General features: G+C 41.2%; 1 protein-coding gene across 1 annotated transcript; it reads left to right on the plus strand.

Annotated features, from left to right (window-relative positions):
- Positions 1 to 8322: 8322 nt before the first annotated feature.
- On the plus strand, positions 8323 to 19335 carry LOC125539129 (endoplasmic reticulum metallopeptidase 1-like). The gene is made up of 14 exons (XM_048702498.1): positions 8323 to 8616; positions 9920 to 10255; positions 11646 to 11884; positions 12507 to 12663; positions 12761 to 12838; positions 13105 to 13176; positions 13696 to 13815; positions 14486 to 14650; positions 15701 to 16226; positions 16304 to 16460; positions 16632 to 16741; positions 17254 to 17366; positions 18265 to 18628; positions 18722 to 19335. Exons 2-14 carry the CDS (start codon positions 9947 to 9949, stop codon positions 19039 to 19041), a joined length of 2730 nt encoding a protein of 909 aa, XP_048558455.1. The 5' UTR covers positions 8323 to 8616; positions 9920 to 9946; the 3' UTR covers positions 19042 to 19335.
- Positions 19336 to 19731: the final 396 nt, after the last annotated feature.

Here is a 19731-nt window from a genome sequence, read left to right on the forward strand (position 1 = left end):
ATCCGTGATCAAGTCAAGGAGGTAGACATAGAAATTTGCAAGATACATACGGATCTGAATGTTGCGGACCCGTTGACTAAGCCTCTCTCACGAGCAAAACATAATCAGCACCAAGACTCCATGGGTGTTAGAATCATTACCGTGTAATCTAGATTATTGACTCTAGTGCAAGTGGGAGACCGAAGGAAATATGCCCTAGAGGCAATAATAAAGTTGTTATTTATAGTTCCTTATATCATGATAACTGTTTATTATTCATGCTAGAATTGTATTAATCAGAAACTTAGTACATGTGTGAATACATAGACAAACAGAGTGTCACTAGTATGCCTCTACTTGACTAGCTCGTTAATCAAAGATGGTTATGTTTCCTAGCCATAGACATGAGTTGTCATTTGATGAACGGGATCACATCATTAGAGAATGATGTGATTTACTTGACCCATCCGTTAGCTTAGCACTATGATCGTTTAGTTTATTGCTATTGCTTTATTCGTAACTTATACATGTTCCTATGACTATGAGATTATGCAACTCCCGAATACCGGAGGAACACTTAGTGTGCTATCAAACGTCACAACATAACTGGGTGATTATAAAGATGCTCTACTGGTGTCTCAGATGGTGTTTGTTGAGTTGGCATAGATCGAGATTAGGATTTGTCACTCTGATTGTCGGAGAGGTATCTCTAGGCCCTCTCGGTAATGCACATCACTATAAGCCTTGCAAGCATTGTGACTAATGAGTTAGTTACGGGATGATACATTATGGAACGAGTAAATAGACTTGCTGGTAATGAGATTGAACTAGGTATAATGATACCGACGATCGAATCTCGAGCAAGTAACATACCGATGACAAAGGGAACAACGTATGTTGTTATGCGGTTTGACCGATAAAGATCTTCGTAGAATATGTAGGAACCAATATGAGCATCCAGGTTCTGCTATTGGTTATTGACTGGAGATGAGTCTCGGTCATGTCTACATAGTTCTCGAACCCGTAGGGTCTGCACACTCAATGTTCGATGACGATCGGTATTATAAGTTTATGTGTTTTGATGTATCGAAGGTAGTTCGGAGTCCCAGATGAGATCACGGACATGACGAGGAGTCTTGAAATGGACAAGACATAAATATTGATATATTGGATGACTATATTCGGACACCGGAATAGTTCCAAGGGTCACCAGATAAATATCAGAGTGGCGGAAGCGTTATCGGAACCAGCGGGAAAGTTATGGGCCTTATTGGGCCTTAAGGGAGAGAGAGGGAGCAGCCAAGGGCTGGCCGCCCCCCCCCCCCATGGGCCTAGTACGAATTGGACTAGGGGGAGGGGCGGCGCCGGCGCCCCCTCCTTCCTTCTCCTTCCCCTCTCCTTCCTTCTTCTCCTAGTAGGACTAGGAAAAGGGGGAATCCAACTCCTACTGGGAGTAGGATTGCCCCCCTTGGGCGCGCCCTATAGGGCTGGCCGGCCTCCCCCTTGCTCCTTTATATACGGGGGCATGGGGGGCACCCTAGAACACACAAGTTGACAATTGTTTTAGCCATGTGCGGTGCCTCCCTCCATAGATTTCCACCTCGGTCATATTGTCATAGTGCTTAGGCGAAGCCCTGCGTCGGTAACTTCATCATCACCGTCAACACGCCGTCGTGCTGGCGAAACTCTCCCTCGGCCTCAGCTGGATCTAGAGTTCGAGGGACGTCACCGAGCTGAACGTGTGCAGATCGTGAAGGTGCCATGCATTCGGTACTTGATCGATTGGATCGCGAAGACGTTCGACTACATCAACCGCGTTAGTTAACGCTTCCGCTTTCGGTCTATGAGGGTACGTAGACACACTCTCCCCTGTCGTTGCTATGCATCTCCTAGATAGATCTTGCGTGATCGTAGGAATTTTTTTGAAATAATGTGTTCCCCAACATACTCTCCTTCAGGTTTGCCAAGAGTGGCGTCATAGCAACTCATGGTTTGAAACCATAAGACTGCTCTCACGCGCCACCTCTTATAGTGGATACCCTCAAACATAGGAGGTCTCATGGAAGCAGCAAAACCACTCGGGGTAAATTGTCTTTAATAAGGTTTTTGGATTGTTGGAAATATGAGCAATTTACCGAATAATTTTACTAACAGAAATACTAGAGAAAGTCTGACTAATATAGCAGAGATAAAGCAAGTCATGCGATCTGACAGAGAGAAGGTAAATAGCATCTTCATATATGAACTGTAGCTAACAATATCTAGAGCAGACAGTAGTGAAAGTTGCATATATGAAGTAGAACCTAACATATCTAGGGCAAACACTAGAACAAGAAACTGTGGCAGGGCCTCTAACAGAACGAGCAAGAACACATACGGGACAACAACAGCAGAAGCACTGGACTTGGGGTCGACATCCTCGCCAGCCATGTCGTTGAGGAGGTTGTCGATGTTGGGGAAGAAGTCGTCGTCGGGGAAGTAGTCGTCGGAGTACGGGGCGTCCGTGACGAAGAAGTCAGTAGTCGCGCAGAGCGCTCCCCAAAAACCTTATCACCCTTCTCCCGTACTAGACTCGAAGAGGTGCTGTTTTGAAGGCCTACTGTCCCGACCTGCAGTGCACGCCGTAAGCCGGGATGGGGAAGAACGTAGTAGCAGCGCGGTGCTCAGGAACTTGGTCGCGAGAGGGAGATGATCTTTCTGATGTGTCTCTCTGGGGAGGAGCGACCTCTCTTATATAGGCACAGGAGAGAGAGGCGAACAGGCTGCGACGGGAGGTGAAGCAACAGAGGAAGACAAAGCGAACAGGCAGCAGGCGAAGAGGTGTGCCGTTCGTATTCAATCTTCACTACAGTAAAAACGTTTCAGCTCCCGTGTGACCGTTTGCATACCCGTCGTGCGTGGCAAAAATTTAGACATCGGCTCATTCCCGCAACCCGCGCCGCGCCATGTCGGGCGGCGGAGGAGGAGCGCGCATGGATGTCCCTTTTATTCTCATACTCATACATGTGGGGAAAGGACCTCCCTTATAAAAAGGTCCAACTTTCTCTAAAATAGTAAGGTGGTGGACTAAACTTTACAAGTGCCCCTTGCCTTGCATGAATGGGCTAAGTGGGCCTCTAGGATTTATTAGGAATTTTTGAAATTATTATTAAGTTGGCCCATAAATAGATAAAATTCCAGCAGTTTCGTTGTTTAATTATTTTACCCGAGAGCCAGAGGAGGAAGGAATCTTGGTCATCGCTGCCGCTCACACTCATAGTGTTATATCCCTCAAACTCCTAGTGAAACCTTTGGAGCCCCTCACTTGAGGGGACTTACCCTTGTCCAGTTGTCCTTCACCTGGAGACTTGCGAACAAGGCATCAAAAAGCAAAAGTGTGTTTGGCCCATGTCAGTGTTGTTTAAGCTGCAGTCAAAGAACATGCTTGAGGATGGTAGCTAGCATGCGCTTCACTGTCTTTCCTCCGACAACACCCTTGTTGCTCCAACCATGCATTAATGTTGCTTATTAGAGGCTCCATTGCAAATGCAAAGAGGTAGTTATAAGGGATCATACAAATGTCTCCTTTCTCTCTGAACTTCATACCTGAATGTCCACACATTTATGTAGAAAAAATAAATAAAGTATCTGATCACCGGTTACTTCTCCTTGGTTTTTGGGAAGTATCTAGAACCTTCCCTGGACCCTTTTTTCTCTCAATACCCTTTTCCTTCGTTTTTCTTTCAGTTTCCTTATTTTTCTTTTTTCCCTTTTCTCATTTTCAAATTCATAAATATTTCTAAAATTTATAAAAAATCAAAACATTTGTTGTAATCTGGTAAGATTTTTGGAAATTCAAACATCTTTCCATACACATTATTTTTTGACATTTGGAACATCTTTTGCAACTCGGATTTTTAAAAAAAATAGTAAACATGTTTCTTTGGAATCCAGAACATTTTTCAAATTCGTAATTATCTTTGCAATTTGTAATATGATTTTAAATCTAAGAATATTTTTTAAGTGGTGAACATTTGTTTCCAAATTCAAAAGATTTTATTGAAATAAAGAATAATTTTCAAAATCACGAGCAATATTTGAGATACAAGAAAATTACCAAAACTCATGAACATTTTCTGAAGTTTGGAAATATTTCTGAATTCATGAACAATTTCTGAAATCCAAGATTATTTTGAAAATATTTTTAACATTTTCCCTTTTTCAATAACTAGGAATAATTTCCAATCCATGACATTTTTTAAAATCCAGAACATTTTTCAGTTTCATGAAAATCTTTTAAAATTCGAAATATTTCTAAAGTCCTAAACATTTATTAAATTTAAAGCATCCTGGTTCAAATTGTAAAAAAACCCTCCAAATTATTGTTATTTTTTATTTCTTAAAAAGTAAATAAAAACCAAAAGATAAAACAAAAACAAAAGAGCCGCCTCGCCTCATCCCAGTCAGCCGAAAAGCAGATGTCAGGGATGTTATTTTCTATTTGTTGATTTACTTTTTTTGTTTGGTAACTTAAATTTAAAAAATATCATAGTTACTTTTATTTTCTCATTTTATTTTTAAATTTCCTGAACAATTTTTGACTTTGTAAACATTTTCTCAACTCATAAACATTCATGATATTCATGACATTATTTAATATTGTAAACAAATTTTAAATTCACAAAAACTTTTGTTTAATCAACAATTTCAATTTCGTGAACATGTTTTCAATTTTTGTTTAAAAAATATTGAACCCTTTTTGAATTCAGAAATATTTCCAAAGCCGAGAAAATTCTAAAATCCATATGCTTTTTTGGCATTCATGAACATTTTTTAAAACATTTGGAAAAAATTTCAAATTGATGAACATTTGTTGAAATCCTAGAATATTTTTAAAATTCATTGGTATTTTGAATATTTAGAGTTTTTTATGTTTGGGAATAATTGTCATCTTCATGAGCATTTTTTATCCAGAATGCTTTCTAATTTCATGAAGATCTTTTAAAATCCGGTGCATTTTCTAAATACGTGAATATTTTTTCAATATTAAGCTTTTTTCTAATTTTAAAACATTTTCCCCAATATTTTGTAAACATTGTTTATTCTGTTAAATTTCTGAACACCTAAAAATTAAACAAAAAAAAAGATGCTAACCTCATCCCCATACCGAGCCGGCCGAAAAGCAAGCGCCTGGGATGTTATTTTTTCTTTTACTTTACTTTTAAATTGATTTTTTTTCATAATTCTTTTTTTCCCTTTACTACATTATTCGTGATCAATTTTTGAATTTGTAAATTTTTGTGAACCCATGAACATTTTTTCAATTCATGACATTTTTATATTTTCCAAAAAAAATTAAATTTGCTAACACTTCTTTTTCATGAAAAATTGCAGATCAGCAAACATGTATTCAATTTTATGCATAGTTTTTAAAATTAAGGAACACTTATTTGAATTCACAAACATTTGTGGAAGTTGGGACATTTTTAAAATCCATAAAGGTCTTTCCAAAGTTCATGATTATTTCATTTCTTGATTTGTTTTCTAATCCACATATATTTTGGAATTGAAGAGCATTTTGAAATTCATGAATGCCTTTTAACTTCAGGAACAATTTGTCAAATTCATTCTGTTTTCATTTTCGAATTGGGAAGCGCGAGCGGGCATGGCCAGCCCGTCATTTTCAGTGAAGAGAAGCATCCATGTGACGGAGAGTTCGAAGTGGTTGATAAACACAACACGAATAGCATATACCGACATCCATCCATCGATATCTTCAAAGATATTGCAAACTGAACCTTTGAGAGAACAAATAACAAGTTTCTCAAAAAGAAACAAATCAGAATATAAGGAGACAGTAAAGAGAAGAGGAAATATCTTGCTAACACAGCGTTTCGGTGCCCAGGCTCATCTGCATCCGGTTAGAAAACAATTCGTAACAAATTCAAACAATTCTAAAAAAAACTATACGATAGAAAATTTGATGTGTGAGGCCCGCTCCAAATTTTAAAACATTTGAACACCTGAGCAGCTTTCAACAAAAAAGACAAATCAGGCAAAAACAGTACATGAATAGTAATCTTTTTACAAACCTCCAATTTGTCCTTTTTGTCAAGAGCTGCTCAGAGCCCCAGGGGCCCCACCAACTACCATGGGGGTGGCGCGCCCTGGTGTCTCGTGGGCAGATAGGGACCCCCCTCCGGTGGTTCTTAGTTCCAATATTTTTTATTTATCATGAAATAAATCTTCAAAAAGTTTCGTCCAATTATGAGAACTTTTATTTCATCACAAAAACAACACCATGGTAGTTCTGCTGAAAACAGCGTCGGTTCGGGTTAGTTTCATTCAAATCATGCAAATTAGAATCCAAAACAAAAGCAAAAAGCGTTGGAAAAGTGGATACGATGAAGATGTATCAAAGATCAAGAGAGAGAGAGAAAGAGAGAGAGATCTAGCTACTACTATGGACCCGTAGGTCATGTGGGGAACTACTCATGCATCATCATGGAGGCGACAAGGTTGATATAGAAGCCCTCCGTGATCGACTCCTCCCCCGGCAGAGTGCCGACGGAGGCCTCCATATGGGATCACGGAAGAATAGAGGCTTGCTTCGGCAGAATAATTGTTTCGGGTCTCGCTCTAGTGGTTTCTGAATTTTAGGAAATTTATAGTATTGGAATTAGGTCAATTGGAGTTACGAGGGGCCCACAAGCTCAGGTGGTATGAGCTTGTGTCTCTCTCGTACATCTTTTGGCTTCCCCCCTAGCTTCTAGGGTCTCTCCTAGTTCAGAAAAAACATCGTAAAGTTTGATCGTAGTTGGATTTTGTTTGGTATGGTTTTCTCGTGAAACAATAAAATAGGCAAAAACAGAAACTGACACTGGACACTGAGTTAATAGGTTAGTTTCCCAAAATAATATAAAATTGCATGTAAAGCATACATGATTGATAATATAATAGTATGAAACAATAAAAAATATAGATACGTTGGAGATGTATCAGGCCTCGGCTCGCGGCGGACCGGTGCACATTTGTTAGTGGTGGCGGCGGTCTAGCGCTAGATGTGGTGATGCGGTGGCGCCGAGGAGGTTCGCCGGATGAGCGCGCGATGGCGGTTTGGGCCAGCCAGATCTGGTTCGGGCGATGATGGGCCCGATCTGGGCACGATGTGTGACGAGTGCTGGGTTCTCTGGTGAGCAGCGGAGTCGTCGGTTGTCCTCTGGTCGGGATGGAAGGAGCATCAGTCTCCAGTTCGAAGGAGCAGCAGTCTCCAGTTCTTGTGGTGGGTGCGTCCAGGGCATGGTCTTTGGCGTAGCTGCGCATTTATGCGGACGAAAGTCTCGCTCTTAGCCGGTGATGGCAACACAAGCGTATGCTGCTTCCTTGTTGAAGGCTTCACCGAGGAGTTTTGCACCTATCCCGCTCTTGAGTTATAGTCTCGGGTGAAAGCCGAGATCCGCTTATCGGATCGGCGGTGGCGACGTTTCTTTGATGGAAGCATCGTTTTGGAGATTTGACCTTTTGGCAGGAGCACCTTGTCTGTGGTTGAGCAGTTGACCGGGAGCTTCCGGTGGCAAGATGTTTGCGGTGGTGCATTAGGTTGTGGCCAGTAGTTGGCTAGCGGTGTTGCACGATTGAAGCACTTTGGACAGACAAGTCAGGTTGGTCGTCCTCTCGAGACCGGAGCGGCACATGGCCACTCCTCTATCGGATATCTCTTCTCTCTCAAGTGTCGATGAGGCCGTCAAACATGCTTTGTGGCGGTCATGATCAGTACAACAAAATGGTCCTCTTGGGTGAAGTTTTGGCGAAGCCAAAGTCGTCGGGCCATGAGCGTGGATGGCGATGTATGATGACACCGACCTCCTCGGCAATGTGCCTTTGGGTTTGTGCTGTGTTGGCTCAGCCTTTTGGCGCCTTTGTATGTCTTGTGGTGCTTTATTAGACCTAGTTTAACTAACCGAACAGTTTCAGCCATCGGAATTCTTCTTCTTCAATGGAATCTTAGCAGCTCTTCTTCCAACTTAAAAAAAACGAAATAAAATCACGGGAAAGCAGTTCGAGCTCTGGACGGACAAAACCGTGTCATCAGCCAACAAGAAGATGAACACGGGACGCTTCAGAGGGGACCCTGTGCCTGACATCCTTGCGGTCCTCCACGCCACGGGAGGAACAGAGAAGTAGGGGACGGGCGACGGACGGGCTCGTGAGCTCGTCACAGAGGCGGGCAGGGCGCACAGTGCCTCGTCCCGCCCCATATGGCCCATACACCCCGCGCAACACGACACCGGTCCAGCATCTCGTGTCTGCCTACGTCCAAGTACTCCTCCTAGCACGGGCCACGGGCCAGGCACGCTCTTGGGTCCCTGCGATGCGATGCGATGCGATCGCCGTCCTTCCTTCTTCCCCCCTCTCCTTCCCCTCATCATAACCCCGAATCTCCGCTCCGCGCGGCGCGGGCGTCTCCCTGCTGCTTCCCCTCCCTCGCGTAAAAAATAGAGAGAGGCGACCGAAATCCTAACGGCCTGCCGCCTCATCCCCTCTAGAGTCCAGACTGCAGTCCACGCCGAGATAACCTCCCCGCCGAAGCAAGAGCTCCGCTCCCCTCGCCGCCGGCCCCTCTGGAGATCCGCACGGGCGTGGATTCTTCTTCCGCTGGTGAGGAAAGCGCTGGCACTAGCTTGCTGCTATACAATTCTGCTCCGTTTCTTCCCTTCGCAAACCGAATCTGAATCTTCCTCTCTCTACTAGCAGCTCCCTCCATCATGGTAGTTAGTTGCGGGTTCGTTTCCTGCGTGTGCGCCGCTACTAATCCTGTCCATCACTCATAGGCGATCTCTCAGATGACCTCGCCCACATAGGAAGTAGAGTCTTGGCTATCAATTATATAGAACTAATACTAGTGTCGATACCAGTTTAATCGGTAAAAGGAAACAGAATTTTGGGGCAAGTCTGAATCCCCAACGCCCTCCGTGGCTAATTGTGCCATTGACTCGAAACTTCATAACTGAGATCGCCATTAGCTGGGTAATTAGTTTCAGATGTCACACGGTGCTGCAACCTGTTCTTGGTAATTAATGGCTGGCTTTTCTCAAGCCTGACAGGCAGGCCACGACTTTCCCATGATCTCTGGTAAATGCACCGTCTAGAACTGCAAGCTGGGTCCCTTTTTGCCGCCCTTGTGTGAAATATTCAAGGCTGGAAATTCTCCTTGCCATATGGTAGTACTTTGCTGCCCTGGTCCACACACTCTGGCTTCTTAAAAAGAACCTTGGACGCAGTAAATGTGAATCAACCTACCAATTCTCTGCCTCCTCTTTTATGGTAACGTAACATGTAGCCAAAAGCGGCCACTTCTCATCCATAGACTCTCAGAGTTTCAGTTCCTGTTTCAGTAACGACTTGTGGTCGTCTTGAATAGCCAATCCGTTCTCTTGTTTTCAAGTTTCCCGTTCGTAACCAGCTGACTATGGAGTAGGGACCTGTTCCACCTAGCTTCTGAACTTGGGGAGCATCCCTGCTCTGAAACTGTGAACCATGGGGTGTCAGTTGAACTGCGCGAAGAACATCACTGAAAAATTAGGACGCCCTGAGACTCTGTGTAGTGTCTGATTACTACTGCTTAGACTGTGCATGCATTTTCTCATGTGGAAACGTGGGAGGTTAGCTGTTAGCACACACCCAGTTCTTACAGTGGTGGAACATACTGATTATCCGATCCTGAACAAAACTGGGATTATCCGATCTGCATTTTATTTAGCCTGGATCCATGTGAAATCTTTCTTTTTGGTAGCTGGAACTCAAAACATTTATCATCGTGCATGTGGGAATTCCATTTCTGCATATGGAATTGAATGCTTACTAATTGTATTTTAATTTTCTGCTACAAGTGGTAATATCGTGTAATGTTTGTTATGGTACTGCGAAGATAATTGTTTTTTAACAGCCCATTCTTTTTCAGGCGTTTCACTACATTTAAACACGCAGAATGCCTCGAGGGCGAGGTTCGTCTGTATCAACACATGAGAAGCCTAATGTTGATGCAGCAGTCGATTCTGATAAAGATAACAGCAGGCATAAGAGGAGCGCTTATTTGTTGCTGGGGTTGTTTATACTTTTCCTTCATGGATCCTGGTCTGTTTACCGTATGCAGTTTGCGAGTCTTCCTTTGCCCCTTGGTGCCGAGCAGGCTGGTAAGCGGGGCTTCTCAGAGGCTTCTGCCCTTAAGCATGTGAAGTACTTGACAAGCCTGGGTCCTCATCCAGTTGGTTCAGATGCCCTCGATCTTGCTGTGCAGGTTGTCCTTTCAAGCTTCTTTGCTTTTGCATTTTTAACAGGCTTTTACTTACAATTTCAGTCTCCAGACCAATTATAACATTGCCGTTAATGTTATTATGCATTGATATGTTCGAAACATGGGTGCTCGCTGACACTTTCCAGTTTGGATGGAACTAGCTGTTGGGTGTTGAATGTCGACACTGATTGCAGTGTCCTGTTTAATTAGTAGAGCTCTAGTAGGAAAGAGGCTTTTTAAGTCTGCATTTTATATTGTTGTGTTAGAAAGTATATTTTTTAAGTCATGATAATTAGCTATGTGGTTGGGGGAAGCTGGAGCACTTACTTTTGGGCTATATTTACTGATGAAAATCTGTGTCGTGTGAATGAATAATTCTACTAAGCTCATATTTCTTTATTATTATATAATTAAAAGGGCACGTAGAAACTTCCATGTGTTCAACCCAGGAATAAATTGCGTGGTGGGTCACTGAACATATGCACCGTGCAAGTGGTTCGTTTAGCCGCGATCTGTAGAAAAGGCACATCTAGGTAAGTATGGTGGGTCACTGAACTTATGCACCGTGCAAGTGGTTCGTTTAGCCGCGATCTGTAGAAAAGGCACATCTAGGTAAGTATGGTGGGTCACTGAACTTATGCAGCATGCGAATGCTTCGTTTAACCACGGTACGTAGAAAATGCAAATCTAGGTAAGCATGGTGTGTCACTGAACTTGTACACCGTGAGGGTGGTTCGTTAGCCACAGTGCGCAGAAAATGCACATTCAGAAAAAAAAAACTTGAACACCAGGCCACTTAAGTGCGTTAATGGGGCCATGCCAGGTCGAAGCTAGTGCAGTCAGACACTGCGAATACATTGGATGCCAATTCTTGCCAACATTGTATGAGTATGTGCATAACCCATTTTCTGCTCTTTCTTACCTATACCATAACCAAGATGCAAAAGGCAACACCTTTGTTGACTTCTCTCAGGCTCTCAGCCCTTCCACCTTGCAATCACCAACCTGATCCTGGCTGTTAGTTGCTAATCTCGCCCATGCTTCTACCTGGAAGTCAAGACAAGCTTAGCCGTTACTTTGACCACCAGAAGTGCACACCCACACCAGCCATGGAGGCACTGGGGGTTGAGAAAAAATTGAGGTCTGGGGTTTGGTCATAAGAACTAGAAAGGGGATTTAGTGGAGAATAATTATTACAGTATAAGTTAAAGTGAGGAGGCACTTAATTATTTCTTCCTCTTATCTTTCACTTTTACTGTTTTTCAACCTTTTCTCCCATCTGGATGGGTATGATACAGTCCCAATTTATTGTGTGCTATTGTTGTTTGGAACTTATCATTTTTCTACAGCTATTTTTAGTTGCACTATCCATCTTGACATGTCCATGCAATAGTATGTATATGCAGAAGCAGAGAAAATAAAGAAGACAGCTCATTGGGACGTTGATGTTCAAGTGGAGCTGTTCCACACGGATATTGGTGCAAATCGTCTAGCTGGTGGTCTTTTCAAGGGAAAAACACTCTTGTACTCAGACCTTAAGCACGTGATCCTCAGAATTGTTCCCAAGTATTTACCGGAAGCTGAAGAAAATTTGATTCTGGTCTCTTCTCATATTGACACAGTTTCCACAACGTAAGGCTCTGTCTTCTCCCTTATGAGGAAATTTTGCTTCTGCTTTGCATTATGTAATGTAATCGATATGCTTAATCATCAGCACGTTAATTGGTTACATCAGATACAAAGAGTTTCCACATGCCTTTTGGACACTTAGTGGTTTTATTTTTGTTGAATGTAATATGCAATAATCAACTTGAGTGCCATGTTATTATTCAATTGAGGAAGGGGTGAGTGCAGAGAGTGGATTAAATGAAATGTATGCGATATAAGTGAGGTTAAACAAATATGTGGGCTCAGTCGTGCACGGTTCTTTAACTATAAGCAGGAGATATCGAGATCTAAAATTTGCTAAGGATAGCTTGACAGCACATGAAGGTTGAACGAGAATATAGCTTTTGAGGCTTGTTTTTAAGGAACAATTCTGTGACGATGATTTTTACGAGTAATTTAGCAGGTTTTCAGACTGTTCAAGTGTATATCTAATGTTAATAGGATTTAAATTTATTGACACACTAATGCTTACATATTGCAAATATGTGTACTGTAGCAGACCAACTCTTGTAAAAACTTCCACTTTTTTCCTTCCCCGTTGTTAGTTTTTGAGAAAAAAGAACCTCTAACTTCTATTCTTATTCAGGGAAGGTGCCGGGGATTGCAGTTCATGTGTAGGAGTCATGCTAGAGCTGGCACGGGGAGTGGCTCAGTGGGCGCATGGGTTTAAGAGTGGCGTCCTGTTTCTGTTCAACACAGGGGAAGAAGAGGGTCTTGATGGGGCCCACAGTTTTATAACTCAGGTCACTATTTTCATATGTTACACATAAATCATCTTGTAACTGGTACATAGGTCATTGTCGTTATGCTCCATAATGTAATTTACTAATATTTGTGCAGCACCACTGGAGAAACTCAGTACGTTTTGCTGTTGATTTGGAAGCTATGGGTATCAGTGGGAAATCCACCCTTTTTCAGGTTGGGTTCACGATTTGTTTACAGAAATTATGCTTGCATTTGCAATTGTAACAATCATGTAGCTGTTCTAAATTTTAGTTTGTTGCTAATGCCTAATGATAGTAAATAAGGTTTCTGAACATTTTCAAACCCTGAGTTACTTTGTCGCCGATGCATCAGATTTTTTTTCTTTCTGTTTTTTAATTGCTGTACATTGTTCAATTTGTTACAAAAGAATTGATTTTGAACCTTTTCGTGTACCTTACTATTTTTTTTTTCATGTACAGGGTACTCACCAATGGGCTTTGGAGAGCTTTGCTGCTGTAGCGAAATACCCATCTGCTCAGATAGCTACACAGGTAACACATTGTGTTTATTTGATTCTCGGTTTTTGCTGTCCTAGAGAGAACATTTTCCTCTTTTCATAGAGGTTCATTTACCCTGTCAGGTGCAGTCTGCATACATTATTGGCCAACTATAGAGGTTTGAATGATTTTCCTGTTCCAATTATTGTTAGGTAAAAAGTAAATTATATTTTGGCCAGAAGCGGGGAACATTGGATCATAGCAAATAACTATAGCAACTTTGTCATGTTTCCAGCAACTCTGAAATCAAGCAGCTCAGAGCAACATGGAGTGAAATGCCCTATTTAATTCACCTTTTTATAAGAAAAATGAGGGACATGGTTGTTTCTCATCCACCTCACACCCACTTGTTGATCCTAGCACAAAACTTATAGAAGAGGTTTCAAGTGATATCCTATTGCTAGAGTGAACGAAGACAGTTCGATGTGTCACTTTACTCAACCAGCATAGTTCAATCTTAGTTGTCTTCGTAGGAGGTTGCAAATATGACATGACGTAAACTTGTAATTGCAGGATGTTTTCCGTTCTGGAGCAATAAAATCTGCTACTGATTTCCAAATATATGAGGAGGTTGCTGGTCTTCCTGGCCTTGATTTTGCATATACAGATACGACATCTGTGTATCACACAAAGGTTTGCTTGATGACTTTATATGTGTATGTATGTACTACTTTTTAGATCACTAAAGTAGTGATCTAAAAAGTCTTATATTTCTTTACAGAGGGAGTATTTGTTATGAACATGATAACTAACATATCTATATCATCTACTCGGTGAAAGAGTCTACTGCTGGTACTGGTTTGAAGAGCTAGAGATTATGGACCTTGAGATTAAGCTATGTTGCTGTCATTCGCTTTTTTGATGCAAAAAGGAATATAACGAGTATACATGTTTCCGAACCAAAAGTAGCTTTTTGATAGATTACAAGGTGGAAACATCACATGTGAACTTCACGTCTTGAGGATCCAGCTGATTGTTCCACAGTTCCTCGTAGAGTATGAATGCAAGCTGTTTAATTCTTAAATGAATCCAGCCATATGTTTCCTAGTGAGATTTGATTACAATAATTTTATTGCCATGATATTGTATTTCTATCTTCCAAACAGAAATTAGAACAAGGTGATAGCTTCCCTAAAAAAAAGAATGAGGTGATAGATTTAGATGTAATGGTATTTGTAACTTTTGTTAATATTGTGAGTGTAGATCGAGGTCAACAGAATATGTGGTGGCAGCTTCAATCTATTTTTTGATGCCAAACATTGTACTAGTTGCTTACTCGATTTCATTGCCGTCTTCTGTGCAGAATGACAAAATGGAGCTCCTGAAACCAGGATCCCTTCAGCATAATGGAGAAAATATGCTTGCCTTCCTACTACATGCTGCTTCATCACCAAAATTTATGAAAGACGCACACCAGGCAAAGCAAGAGAGCACAGAGCAGAAGAAGGCTATTTTTTTCGACATTCTGGTACATCGTATTAAAATATTTTTGTTATCAAACATTATGACTGTACCATGCAATATCTGATTTTTTTTCATTAAGCTAAGCAAGCACATGTATAGATTTTGCTTTTCGTAAGTTCCTGTGGGAAATTTTTGATCTCTATAGGTCTTCATATGCTAATTTTTCAGATAATAAAGGACCGTAAGGATTTGACCAATTTTATAATTCAAAATTATTGCCATGTAAACTCAGGCAACAGTATGGCCAACGAATGATGTGTGAATTCTTTATCATCAGCATTTTTTTTATGAAACAAAGATGTATTCTTTGGAGAAAAATCTTTGTGAATTGTGATGCTTGGGCGAAGTTAAATTTGTCTGGATGGCAAGATATAATGGGGGTATGGGTATAACTGGGGCAAAGAAGAGAAAACAAATGGCTCATATTTTGTCCTAATAGAAATAACACTATATTTTACTCCCTCTGTAAAAACTGAATTTGTTTGCTTAGATGAGTTGTCTATCTTTGTTGAAAATAAATGGCAAGATATAATGGTTGGGAGTACATCATATATTACTTTGAAGTATGACCCAATTCTTAGATGAGTTGTCTATCTTTGATGGCATGGTATGTTCTTTGATTTTGTTTGCTTAGAGCAATGGAGTTTTTGCATGGCACTCCCCATGCCTTACCTCCTTTTAAGTATCATCTGGAGTGCCATTGTTCTGTCACCAGGTCATACCATGATTCAAACTAAACATCAGAATTAGATTTGAAGCTAGGATTATATATTTCTGTGCTCCCGGCACCATATGATTCCTCAAAAAAACTCTAGTGCTTTTGATGATTGGTGTTGTTTGGCTTTGCTGGCATAAATTTAGAGCAATGGATTCCCTCAAAAGTAAACTTAGACCATGATATGTGTTCATATCTGCAAAAAAAAAGTGCACCTGGGAAACAGGCAAGATATTTGTTCGTATCTGGAAAAGAATGCAGATTTAGTTAGTACGATTTCTTATTCAACTGAATTTTCTTTTGTTTCAGCTTATCACTTGTATGTTACTACTTTTGCAGGGCAAGTACATGGTGGTCTATCCACAGCGACTAGCAACCATGTTTCACAACTCAATAATATTTCAGTCACTTCTGATATGGGGAACATCACTGCTTATGGGCGGACGTCCTGGTCTTATGTCCTTTGGAATATCATGTTTGAGCATTATTTTGACGTTGATATTTTCTATCTTCTTACCGGTTGTCGTGGCATTTGCCCTGCCGCATATTTGTCCCTTTCCTGTTCCATTTGTTGGAAATCCATGGTTAGTTATTGGCTTATTTGGTTCACCTGCACTGCTTGGCGCATTCATTGGTCAGCATTTTGGATTTATTCTCCTAAAGAGGCACATTCAAGAAGTGTATTCAAGAACAAAGCCAGGTCTAACTGGTAACACAATGGATTACATTGTTGGCCTGGAAGCTGAGAGGTGGATTTTCAAATCTGGTTTTGTCCAATGGCTTATAGTTTTGATAGTCGGAACCTATTTGAAGGTCGGAGCATCGTATATAGCACTCATCTGGCTTGTTTCGCCTGCTTTTGCATGTAAGTTGGGGTGACTATCTGAGAGTTAATATGTTGATATTCAACTTTGAGTATTAACGGCTGTTGTTTCGTTGCAGATGGTCTTATGGAAGCAACACTAACTCCTGTAAGGTCACCTAAACAGCTTAAGGTCTTTACATTGGTCCTGGCTTTGGCTGTGCCAGTTATGTCATCTGCTGGTTTGTTTATTCGCTTGGTAGATGTGATGGTTGGCAGCATTGTACGTGCTGATAGGTAAATATCTAGAGCCTGCGGCGTCCAAACTTCTTCTTTATTTTCTCATTTGCTATGCCAGTTAGGGCCATGATTAAATTTTATACTTAAATGTTGTTATCAGAGAGTATTGCATCAGCTATTCTAAGCTAACCGAACTAATTTCAACCTTGTGCGCACTTATATATGCAGGAACCCTGGTGGACTACCAGACTGGCTTGGAAATGTAGTAGTTGCTGTTGCCATCGCTATAGTCGTGTCCTTCACGTTTGTGTATCTCCTTTCGTATGTCCATATTTCAGGTAAACCATATCATGCTTGATATATCATCACATTTTGCTTCCGTTACATGACTTGTGAGTTTCTGCTGTCTTGTTCATAATTTTTTTGATATTGCTTTGATTTGGGACATATAGTGTAAGGGGTGTGTTGGAATGGTCATTAAATTTTGGCCCTCAAACATGCATCATGCTTTGTCATTCTGTATTAGAGTAATGCCAAAATGGTGCTAAAATTTACAGGCCACCAAAGGTGATCACCCACACTAAGAAACTACTAAAAGACCAAAATTACCGGGCAGCTTCAAAGCTAAAGTAATCTGAGGAATGACTGTAAGTTTGTGATGATTGTGGTTTTCCCTGGGCAGAAGGCTAGACCCCCCCCCCACCCTCCCCTCTCTAACATTGCTGTACTGTACTCAACATCTATCATTGCATCCAATTTCCGGACTTCTCCAATATGTACATACATCTGCCTTCTGTTTTAGACATAACACACCCAAATGAGCTTATATCCGAGATAATGTTTTATGCAGGTGCCAAAAAAACACTTCTTTCTGTGTTGTGTGCATTCTTTGGTCTTGCCCTTGTACTGGTATCAAGCGGCATTGTTCCAGCATTCACAGAGGATATTGCTCGTTCTGTAAATGTAAGCACCGCTATGAAAACTTTGACTGTCGATATTGCTTTAAATATTTAGATTGGGAACTTGAAGACCATGTGCATAAATTGGTCTCGAGAATTACTTTCAAAATACTACAATTTTGATGGTCGTTATACATATATTGAAATAGAAACTAGTGGTCAAAGTTATATTTTGAAGACCGTGTTAATATATGGAACATCACTTTGTCGCTTACGGGAGGGAGTATGAGTTTAACTTTGACAAATGGTATCCTAATATTTTGACTCGGTGTTTAACTGTTTTGACTCATCGGGTGTTGTCGTATGATTTCCATAATTTGTCATCATTTGCTATCTCTGTAACCTGAAAAGGATAATTTTTATGTTTAACAATCCAGTATCCTTTTAAGACAATCTCTTATGCATACCATGAAGGAGAGCCTGTTTCTTCAAAGAAAGAATTGGAAGTAAATGCTTACGCCTTCCGATTGAAATATATTTTTTTGTAGTTCTGTATTAGAATTAAGGAGTGCAAGAAGACTTTTGTGTCCTTCAAACGTTCCCAAACACAATGAATTATCTTGCATTGTCATTAACTGTGTACAGTTGCCTACTTAGAAATGCAATTGTTCGGCAAGGGGATAATAGGTACTTACTCTGTTCCAGTTTGACCAAAAATCATGACACTTATTTTGGAACAAAGGGAGTAGAAATCAAGAAAAAAATTAATTTGTCTCGAAATTTCAGGTATTTCAATTTTCATAGGCATAAAACAACTTATATTAGCAAATAATTTTCTGGGATGTTCTTGAAAATTCGTTTGCCTGCAATTGTCATAATGTTCCCATATTTGTATTAAAAAGCTCATACTAGCAATGAATACTCCTACTTATTAAATGATAACTGATTCACTATTTCCTCAGGTTGTGCATGTTGTTGATACTACAAGAACGAACGATGGAAACACGGAACCATTATCCTATGTTTCCCTGTTCTCGAACATGCCTGGAAAGTTGACACAGGAATTGATGGACCTAAGAGGGGAAGAGTTTTCTTGCGGAAAGAATATGACAACTGATTTTGTGACATTTACCGTGAAGTATGGCTGCAGGAGTTACAAAGGGAGCAGTACTGGATGGAGCAAATCAGAAGTTCCAGTGCTCCATGTTGAAAGCGATTCTGCTACCGATGATGCCCGCAGAACAGTAGTATCAGTTGATACCAAGTCATCTACACGGTGGTCACTCGCAATCAATATGCAAGAAATCGATGACTTCACTGTTCAAGGTGAGTTACAATCGAATAGGTCGACAGATCTAGGTGAAGTAGATTGTTGTTATTTGCCATCTAACTGATCTCTATATGCGTTATTTTACTCAGTGGAGTCAGATAAGTTGGTTCAACTGGGTGGCAAGAGCGAGGTGGACGGATGGCATACAATCCAGTTTGCAGGCGGCAAGAACGCACCAACAAAATTCCAGTTAACCCTTTTCTGGTCAAGTAAAGCGACACAGGCATCTCCAAAGGAAGCTAACGCAGAGGACCCTCCTCTCCTGGTAAAACTAAGAACAGACGTGAACAGGGTCACGCCAATGGTCGAGACGGTTCTCGAGAAGCTTCCACGCTGGTGTGCAGCTTTTGGCAAGTCGACATCTCCTTACACGCTGGCGTTCTTGACCGCTCTTCCTGTCAATATTTAGGCGACGCACGTTGCGTGCCCCAACATTGTAGGGTATTAACAGTTTGACATAGTGTTGATTTACGCTGTATCTAGTTATTCGTATTAGATTCAATTGCATTCGTAGCTTCAGAACGTACACCAAAACTGCTGCATCAGCAGCTTTGAGTTCAACGGGACCCTGACGAAGGGTCAAACTTAGAGGGCGGCCCTATGTCAAAAATGTGTCTGGTGAATGAATGGTCGGTTTGTTTGATGTCGAAAAACTTGAGGTTAGAGTGGTGGTTGCAATAAAGACAGGTGTTGTTTCATGTTATTTATGGAGACAATTGAATGGACATGGCCAGATCTGAGACATTCTGCATTGTCGATTTTCTGATTGGTGTGTATAGTGATAGTTTGGTCCCGTGTCTGAATCGTGGACAAAGTTGGCTGTTCCAGTCCAAACTTGAGGAAAGTGTCGGCTCGATCATGGGACGATGAACATGGATACAGTTGGGTGTTGAGTGTGTTACTTTTTTGGAGTCTCCAATGCCAGTGCCAGCAGTAGACCATCCAGACAGGCACAGTAGGTCCTCACAAGCTATTAGTGCCTCAAGCATGCTTCTCACAGGAGTGCTATACCTGAAGTTGTGAAGAAACAAGAAAGCCAAGAACTAGGGACGAAGTAGTCACTCCGTCCTAAAATATGTGTCTCGATTTTATACTGACT

The sequence above is a fragment of the Triticum urartu genome, chromosome 2, assembly GCF_003073215.2.
Source record: "Triticum urartu cultivar G1812 chromosome 2, Tu2.1, whole genome shotgun sequence".
Classification (NCBI taxonomy): Eukaryota; Viridiplantae; Streptophyta; class Magnoliopsida; order Poales; family Poaceae; genus Triticum; species Triticum urartu.

Excerpts from the sequence above, each read along its gene's own strand:
- LOC125539129 (XM_048702498.1), top strand. The coding sequence starts at position 9,947 with ATGCCTCGAGGGCGAGGTTCGTCTGTATCAACACATGAGAAGCCTAAT. Across the intron at positions 13,816-14,485 it reads CATCTGTGTATCACACAAAG|AATGACAAAATGGAGCTCCT; the intron begins GTTTGCTTGATG and ends TCTTCTGTGCAG. Across the intron at positions 16,742-17,253 it reads TTCGTATGTCCATATTTCAG|GTGCCAAAAAAACACTTCTT; the intron begins GTAAACCATATC and ends TGTTTTATGCAG.